Genomic DNA, 9850 nt, shown 5'->3' with positions numbered 1-9850 from the left:
GGGGGTGGGGGTGGGGGGGGGGGGGGGGGGGGGGGGGGGGGGGGGGGGGGGGGGGGGGGGGGGGGGGGGGGGTGGTGGTGGCAGGGGTGAGTTGAGTCTCAAAATAGCACACACACACTCAATCTTTTACTGCAACCTTTTCGCAAGTTCCACTTTTGCTCTGGATAGGACAATGTTGGAGAGATTATTTGGAGAAGGGGGGTTTAGGGTAGAACTGTGTGTAGAACTCCAGGGAAAGTGTGGGAAGAGAGAGAGGGTGGTCAGGCAGTCAGTCATTTGGAGATAATGCACTCCCATCGATGTCCAGGACTGTTCTCGGCAGCATTTCAGTAAGCCAGGTTCATTGTTAATCATTGTAAACAAAAGGCACGATCAGTGTTGGAAACACCTCTTTGATGTAATGTTTCTATTGGGACCCTGAGACGTTCTTGGATAATCCAAAATTTGGATAATTCATATTTGGATAATTGAAGTTCCTCTGTACTGTGAGCAATTCTGGTCTCCTTGCTATAGGAAAGATGTTGTGCAATGTGAAAAGCTTCCGAAAAGATTTACAAGGATGTTGCCAGGGTTGGAGTGTTTGTGCTATAGGGAGAGACTAAGTAGGCTGGGGCTATTTTTCCTAGAGTATCAGAGACTGAGGGGTGACCTAATAGAGGTTTATCGAATCATGAGAGGCATGGATAGAGTAAAGGCCTTTTCCCTGGGGTGGGTGGTTCAAAAACTAGAGAGCATAGATTTAAGGTAAGGAGGGAAAGAGTGACCTAAGAGGCAACATTTTCACATAGAGGGTGGTGTGTGTATGGAATGAGCTGCCAGAGAAAGTGGTGGAGGCCGGTACAATAGCAACGTTTAAAAGGATTTGGATAGGTACATGAATGGAAAGGGTTTTTTTAAAGGGACATATGGGCAAATGAGACCAGATTTATCTAGGATATCTGGTTGGCATGGATGAGTTAGATCGAAGTGTCTGTTTCCATGCTGTACATCTCTATGACTCTAAGTCTAATTCTATCTGTAAAACAGTCTTTAAATGTGCATTGGGCCTAATTTTGCAGTAACAGGTATTTAGAGGCATCAGGCATCTGCTAAATGTAACGTTGCACCCTGCAACTTAAAGATTATTTTACTCATCACATTGCTGACAGTCCAAGCTGATAATGAGATAGTGAGAGAGATAGGATAATCAACAGTGTATCCCCTCAGCCAATTGTAGTGAAATATTATGAAATAAACAACTCCAAGACTGAGACATGCAATAAGCTATACCTTGTTAATTAAAAGCAACTCTTATGGTTAGACCAGGAAGTGTTTTCTGGCTACCACACTAGACCCTGAAGTTTCCTATCTTTAAAGAGGATGATGGCAGCAAAGTTTATCATAAGCAACAGCTCACAATGCACCAAAGCTGAAATAGCTGGGAAAAACTTAGCAGTTCTGTCAGTATCTGGGGCGATGAAAGCAGAGCCAATGCTTTGGGTCCAGCGATTTGAGTTCTGATGAACGGTCACTGGACCTGAAATGTTGAAATTTTTGTTTTTGTTTCAGATTTTCAGCATCTGTCATTTTTTGTTTTATTTTATCTCAGAATGTGGTTAGCTGTCCTAACCTTACAGTGTGAAGGGTAATGAGGCAAAATTGATTTGCTTGCTCATATAGCACACAGTGAAACCTTCAGATTCAGATTAAAGTCACCTTCTCACAGAACACAGTCCATAGCAGGGAAGAGCTAAAAATCTCGGAAAGCTGCCGAAGAAACCCTTCATGACCTCAACAAAAAAGATCACTCTAGTGAATAGCAAAAGCATTTTTAGATGTGCAACAGGAGAGTTAATAACTCCCTGGAGAAAGAGAATGAGTAACTCCAAATCAGTTGCAGATTCATCATGAGACTTATGGAAGAAATCCCCAGTCAGAATTCAGTGATGAGTGAACAGAAATCAGAGATTCTATGAATGAAGCTTAAAATTCATGGTGGGACAGGGAAAACATAGAAATATCTCAGTAATGCAGGCTAAGAGATCAGGAAAGATTAAAATAATATATCGATCAAATCCAGCTTCATTGCCATAGCAAGCTGGCACAGCAAGGCATGGATACAGAAACCTAAGTAAAGGTATGAAATACGAATCTGAGGTTAGAGACGTGGGGAAAATGCAAAGCCAATAATTTAAGCAATAACCTTTGGACAGATGAAAAGCCTAAGCAGTGTGAGCTCACAAAGACCAAATTTGAAGATCCTTCATAAGAGCTATGATAATGCTTTGTGTAAATGATTAGGATATGAATACAGGAGGCATGGTTAATAAGTTTGCAGATGACACCAGAGTAGGTGGCATAGTAAACAGTGAAGAAGGTGATCTCAGAGTACAATGGGACCATGACTAGATGTGCCAGTGGGCCAAGGTATGGAAGATAGAGTTTAATTTAGATAAATGTGAGTTGTGTTTTCGTCAGACAGTTAATGGTAGGGCCCTGGGTGTTTGTCAAACAAAAAGACCGAGGGGCGCAGGTTCATAGTTCCTTGAAAGTGGAGTTATACATAGACAGGGTAGTGAAGAAGGCATTTGGCATGCTTGCCTTGATTGGTCAGTATATTGAGTACATTGAGCATAGAAGTTGGGACATCATTTTGTGGCTGTACAGGACATTAGTGAAGCCACTTTTAGAATACTACATTTCTGATCACTCTTCTATAGGAAGGATGTTGTTAAAGTTGAAAGGGTGCAGAAAAAGGATGTTGACAGAACTGAAGGGTTTGAGTTATAGGGAGAGGCTGAATAGGCTGGGTTAATTTTTCCCTGGAGCACTGGAGGCTGAGGGGTGACCTTACAGAGGTTTATAAAACATGACAGGCAAGGAAAGTGTGAATAGCCAAGGTCTTTTTCCTAGGGCAGGTGAGTTCAAACTAGAGGGTATAGGTTTAAGATGAGGGGTAACTTTATCACGCAGAGGATGGTGTGTGTATTGAATGAGCTGCCAGAGGAAGCAGTGGAGGCTGATACAATTATGACATTTAAAAGATATCTGGATGGTGTAAATATATGGCTTAGTTCGATGCATTCAGAAGCCTTTAATGATATATTTGTTTCAGTACTTATAATACAATGTTATACTTAACCATTAACTAGCACAGTGTGTAGTGTAACCCTTGTATGTACGAACAGACAGTGGAAAAGTACTGAGTACATCTGACTTGTAAAGATATGCTGATGTAAACACACAATAGGAATGATTTTTAATAAAGAGCAGTGTGTACTGGCGGCCTTGGTGGCGGCTGGGAGAGCAAGGCAGACAACGGGGTGTTGCCGCCCTGTGAGTGCAGATGCAGGACATATTGTAAGCTGTGGTTATAAAAAGCAAGAACTATTTCGTGCCACCACCTGCAGAAGGAGGTCACATGGGGTCAGATATCTGGGAACGTGAGAAGACGGAGAATGGAGTCAGGTCAACAGTCAATCAAGAAGACAACCACACCTCAACGCTTGCACAATGTTCTGTGATTACATGACGTTTTGTACTGTATAAAAGACTGGGTCAGGGGCAGGATAGGGGTCAGACTTCGTGAACTGACACACTCTGCTGTTTGTCAGGGACGGGAAGGTCTAGACCCAGAGCTCTGTATACTTTATCCACTTAGTGCTAAAATAAACTAAGAGTTTGAGACCGAATATCTTCTCCTATTGCTTCATTTAAAGGACACGCAGGACTCGGCTCACATATAGAGGAAAGTAAGCTGGTAGATTGAGCCAAAGTCCGACAATTTGGTGACCCCGACATGATGAAGATGGAGAAGTGACGGAAAAGAGAGAAAAATAGAAACAACGGACAACTGACGTCTGATGACAACAACAAGCGGCGCCGCATAAAAAGGTGAGCAGACACCTGTTTATATCGAAGTTCTGCAATTGGAAATACCAAATTGATTGTTGTCATTATACTGCAAGTGTCCTAGTAATAGTAAGTGGATAAAGTATTGATTTAATACGTACAGGTTTAAAGTCCCATGGGGTTAGAGTCCCCATAAAAGCAACAAGATACGTACGGGTTTAAAGTCCCATGGGGTTAGAGTCCCCATAAAAGCAATAAAGTTTAATACGTACAGGTTTAAAGTCCCGTGGGGTTGGAGTCCCCATAAAAGCAACATAAGAAGAGCCGCGGCCGAGTGTGAGGAGGTTTTAAGTCCATTGAGCAAGATCTCATAAAAGCAACCCTCACAGGTATCTATTTCATGATTTATACATTGTATATTTTAAGATTATCCTTGTAAATAAAGGGGGGTGGTAGAAAACCAGTGGTGTCTCAGCGAGAGAGCATCGGCAGTGGAAACCTAACGGTGGCAATAGAAACTGCTGACGATTCTCGTTGAAAGGGTCAGTTGCTCGGGTGTACTCCATACAAACTGACTGGCCACCAGATTTGTCCCTGATTGGGTTGGTTGCTCGGTTATATTACACCCAAACCAACTGACTACTGGACGGGAGGATAAAAAAAACACATAAAATAGAATGGGAATTTGATAAAGAGTGTGAAGAATATGGAGGATGTTCTTCCAACTTAATGTTGCCCGTAAAACATTAGTGGGGTAAAGCCAGAAGTCAGTTAGTGGGCTCGCAAAGAACAAACAATAAACAATGATGGAGAAATATGACAAGGTTTGGGAAGAATTACAAAAACAGGGCAAAATCCCTAAAGACGAGGAGAGGAAGAAATTGTCGCCATTTTTAGGAAAAGCAGAAGAGCAAGATAAACTAGAAGTAGAAGAGCACATGAAGGGAAAGAAAGGGTCAATATTAGTTAGAAGAAAGTGGACAAAAGAAGGCAAGGAGAAAGAAGAGATGAGGATTCATCTGCACAACATGACGTTAGCCTGTGTAGCAGTAGAAACATTACAAAAGAGAGTAGGTGGTACCTCTAAAACAGAACTGGCAAAGGAGACAGAAAAGGCAGGACCATCCGCGCCATTATATCCTAAACTGCCTGGGGTACAACCACCGCCCCCATATCCTGTAACACAAATGCCACTCATGTATGTTCAAGAAGGGGTGTTAGATGTGCAAGATGTAGGCACAAGAGAGTTTAACAAAGCAAAAGAGAGATTGGCGGAAGCAGTAGAAGAAAGTATCAGGAAAGTAGAAAAACTAAGACTCGAAGCCGAACAGACAGTTTTGGAAGTGGAGGAAGCGAACAGGGTGATAATGACGCACAGCAGAAACAAAGAGCAGTCAAAACAGGGCAACCACTCGTCAGTGCAAGAGCCAGATGCTCATTCAACACCGTATAGTGCTGAGAATGAAAAGAGGGGAAGATTACAAGACTCAGGTCAGTTACTAGATGACGGGTTCTTAGACAGAAGAAGGAGAGATTTGAGGGAAGAACGAGACAGAGAGAAATTGGATGGGGAGGAGTCTCAAAATAGTACGGACATTGAGGACGAAGAATCCCTGACAGAGGATGACCCACACACCTACCCTGTCACTTTGAAAGGCTCACTCACAATGCATACCGAACATGGTCCTCCACTGAAGCGCCTACCTGAACCAAGTTACAACCTGCATCAAAGAGACACATTACGACAACCCACAAAATATCAGCACCACCAAATGCCATTAATTTACAGAGGCTCCTACATGGGGGATGTTTATCAGCCCTTCACATTTACTGACATGAACTGCATTCTGGATAAAATGCCCCCACCCATGGAGGGCGGTGGGCCCTGGATGACTAAATTTTGCCAATATACACTAGGCCACAAGTTTGCTATGGGTGACTGGAGAGCATTGTTGGGCAAGCAATTGAGAATGTGGGAAATACAGCAGATTGAAGCTTCTGCGGGGACCACCTTACTACCTGATTCAGACCCATTCACGCAGCATGCCACCTGTGTGGGAAGGGCAATGAGGGATAGATTTCCGATTCCACCAGAAGCGATGCACTCACTCACCTTCACAATAAAGGAGGGTGAGGATATGCCTGCCTTTTTGGCTAGATGTAAGGGCACGTGGACAGATACTGCGGGGAGCCATCCAGGGTCAGGTCAGCTACAGACCACATTATTTAGAAATGCCATTATGGCAGGGATGCCTAAGGAAGTAAAAGAGGCAATGGAGAGTAATCCCGACATCCCAGGTTGTTCTACAGAACAGTGGGAAAAACACTTGATGCACCACATGAAACGTCACAGGACAAAACAGAGTGAAGGAAGTGCAGTTGCTGAAGTTACAGCTCAATGAGGCTAGAAGAAAGGCTAATGATACAAAGAAGGCCTCCCAAAAGACGATTAATCAGATGGTTCAGCAGCCGTCGCCACAAAACCATCTCCCGAGTTTAGACCCAACACCTGATTGGAGGCCACACCGTTCCCACTATGGGGGCAGGCCTATAGGTGTACCGGGAGGAATGCGTGGTAGAGGAAGGGGCCGCGGAGGCCTCAGAGGTCAGCCACTTAACACCTGTTTTGAATGTGGCCAACCCGGGCATTGGAGAAGAAATTGTCCTACACTGTGGGGACCCCAGGGAGGCCAGGGATCGATCCGAGGACAGTATGTCCGCTCAGGTCAGCCTCCTTCTCAACATGCTGTTCAGCCTTACCAAGCCCCAAATGCAGCTGCAGCACCGGTGCAAGGACAGTACCCCCAAACTATGCCGGAAGGGCAGGGGTATGAATATTGACGGGGCCCGAGAACTCAGGGACATGCGGGGCTGGCAGACCCCTACATGCAAATGAGGGTAATGGACAAAATTCTGTCTTATCTGGTTGACACAGGTGCGAGATTTTCTACCATCACTTGTGACATACCTCGGTCAAACATGTCATCCTCCAGCGTCCAGTTAGTAGGGTTATCGGGTAAACCAGAAAATCTACCTCTGACATCACCACTGATCACATCAGTGGCCGGACAGACCTTTCGTCACCGGTATATTTCATCACCTGCATGCCCTGTCAATCTGATGGGCCGCGACTTGCTGGTGAGATGCGGGGCCTCGGTTCTGTGCGGGCCAGACGGACTGGTAGTGACCTTTCCGAATGGCTACTCTGTCAACTATTCCATGACAATGATTCACTCTGGATCCCAAATGATGCTATCAGCGGACACATTACACAGCAGAAGGGCAGTGGGCAGATATATACTGGGGACTCCTAGAACCCGAAAGCAGGCAGAACAATGGCATACAGTCCTTATATAACCAATGGCGACCCTGGGTTCACATGCTCCATCCCTATGCTCCTCATGCAGATCCCCTCCATGTTACCCTATATTATGATAGAGATGACAATGAAATCTATCAGCATGCATTCTATCAGCACCTATAAGGGACTCAATGGGATATTTCCTCCAGTTGCATTCTGCTAGGGAAAGAAGGTGTGGCGGGTGTTGTTGAACTAACTGCAGAACAGTTGGAATGGTATGAGATGTCTGAAGAAGCTATACCTCATGTCACATTGGCCGTGCATGCTAAACATCAGGCCAAGGATCTGGGCCCTATGTCCAAACGTTTGATGGCGCTAACTGATTGGGTTTGGACTCAGCTACCCGGTTTACAATATTCACCATCAGATGAAGCCTACAGAATTATGTATAGGACAACTGACAAGGTACTGCTGGAACATAGGTCACGGCAGGGAAAAAACAGACCATCCACAGGCTGCAGCGATGCTTGACACTCTACCAGATACTTTGTGGTCAGCAGGTCCAACGGACGTTGGTCATTGCAAACACTTCACACCAATCACATTCAATTTAATAGACCACACTCCGATTTGGCAGAGACAATACTCACACAAACCAAAGGCTGAAGCCGGCATTGCTGACACAATTGAAGGTTTGTTAGCAGTAGGGGTGCTAGAACCCTCCTGGTCAGCCTGGAACACCCCCATTCTACCGGTAAAGAAGCAGGATACAAGTAGATATAGGATGGCGCATGATCTCAGACGGACCAATTGTGTTGTTTCCACTCCAACAGTTCCAGTTCCAAACCCATACACTGCGATGTCTGTGCTGACCCCTGACCATAAGTGGTTCTCGTGCATTGATCTGGCCAATGTCCCTGATCATTTGAGGGACATTTTCTCATTTACCTACAAAGGCCAACAACTACGTTATACAAGGGTCCCTCAAGGGTTCATTTTTGTCGCCGGGGGTGTTTAATCAGGTACTAAAATGGCAGCTGAAGGACCTTACACTCGAAAAGGGGGTGATACTGGTCCAGTATGTGGATTACATGTTTCTTGTCTGGAAGCCACAAAGTCATTGTTGGTTCAACTGTGTAACATTGGTTTCAAAGTCTCAAGGGCTAAATTGCAATGCTGCAGACAAACGGTGTCTTTTCTGGGTAGAGTTATTTCCGCTAAAGGAACAGGTGTGTCTCTGTCCCATAGATCCTCCATTCTGCATCATACCAAACCAGTCACTGTAAAAGACATGCTCTCATTTCTTGGGTTGGCAGGATACAGCAGACAGTTCGTTGCATCATATGTGGAGCTCACTTTCCCTCTGAGGGCCATGGTAAATGAGCAAGGCATGAGAAATTTGTCGGCCCATTTGCAGTGGACCACGGAGGCAGACGAAAGTTTCATATTTCTCAAACAGGCCCTAACGCGGGCTGCTGATTTAGCGATCCCGGATTACAAAGAGCCATTTTTCCTCGATATTTCTTAAAAATTACACACAATAAATGGTGTTCTTTTTCAGAAAAAAGGGGGAGGCAGGCAGGTGCTGATGTATGTAAGCGTTACCCTTGACCCAACAGAAGACAGACACCCATCATGTACGAGACATGCAGCAGGGGTAGCAAAAATTCTCCAAAAGGTAGCACATCTAGTCATGGGCCATTCACTAACGGTACTGACGACGCACAGTATAGTGGCCTATGTGAACTCAGTAGCCTTCACAATGACGTCACTACGGCAAATCAGGTTAGATAAAATTCTTAGTGCACCACATATAACTTTCACACACGAAGGAATCAACATGGCTGACAACATGGGAGAAGGAGAACCACACATGTGTGAGGAAAGGGTGCAGAGAGACGTCAAAGTCAGGGCAGACATACAGGCAAATCCACTAGTAGACCCAGAAGAAGTGTTGTTCACAGATGCTTGCTGTTACAGACATCCAACTGAAGGACTTAAAGCAGCCTATGCAGTGGTGCGACAGACAAGTGAGGGATTTGAGGAAGTGTTGACAGGAAAAGTGACAGGCAAAGAATCAGCCCAGTTGGCTGAATTACAGGCAATGATAGCTGCGTTAGAATGGTCAGAGGGAAAAAGAGTGAACATCTACACCGACTCTGCATATGTGGCAGGGGCTGTACAGGTAGAACTCAGTCAATGGATCAGAGCAGGATTCTTAACAGCAGCAAAAACCCCAATCAACCATGAAAAAGATGTGAAAGGATTAGCTGAGGTCCTAATGAAGCCCGCAGAAGTGGCAGTGGTCAAGCGTAGAGGACATGACAAAACTGATACAACAGTAGCTAAGGGCAATCAGGAAGCAGACTTAGCAACAAAAAAAAGCAGCAGGATATACAGCCCAGTAGATAATGATGCAAACAGAGAGAACAGTGTCTGACCTGCTGCCCGCCTGCGATGCAAATGTGTTAATAAAGGAGCAGCTGAAAGCCTCTCCTCATGAACTGACAGTATGGAGAGAGAGAGGGGCCACAGACTCAGAAGGGATTTGGAGGTCACCGGACGGTAGACCAGTGCTACCCCCAGGTTTGATAGCTTCCATGCTCCAGGAAGCTCATGGGTTGACACACTGTGGAAAAACACAGATGCAGAGGTATCTGACACATTGGTGGCATCCGTTCTTGCTGGCAATGATTGAAAATTACATCAGAGAATGTA

The 9850-nt window shown here is 45.0% G+C and overlaps 1 protein-coding gene across 1 annotated transcript; it reads left to right on the top strand.

Moving 5' to 3' along the window:
- Positions 1 to 4859: 4859 nt before the first annotated feature.
- On the top strand, positions 4860 to 9572 carry LOC122556996. Its single transcript, XM_043704228.1, is given in 5 exon segments — positions 4860 to 5709; positions 7356 to 7597; positions 7770 to 8129; positions 8131 to 8227; positions 8230 to 9572. Coding segments are annotated over 5 exon segments (2892 nt in total).
- Positions 9573 to 9850: the final 278 nt, after the last annotated feature.

The sequence above is a fragment of the Chiloscyllium plagiosum genome, chromosome 14 (assembly GCF_004010195.1).
Source record: "Chiloscyllium plagiosum isolate BGI_BamShark_2017 chromosome 14, ASM401019v2, whole genome shotgun sequence".
Taxonomy (NCBI): Eukaryota; Metazoa; Chordata; class Chondrichthyes; order Orectolobiformes; family Hemiscylliidae; genus Chiloscyllium; species Chiloscyllium plagiosum.
The sequence above is the reverse complement of the archived record's forward strand: the minus strand, read 5'-3'. Positions and strand labels throughout refer to the sequence as shown.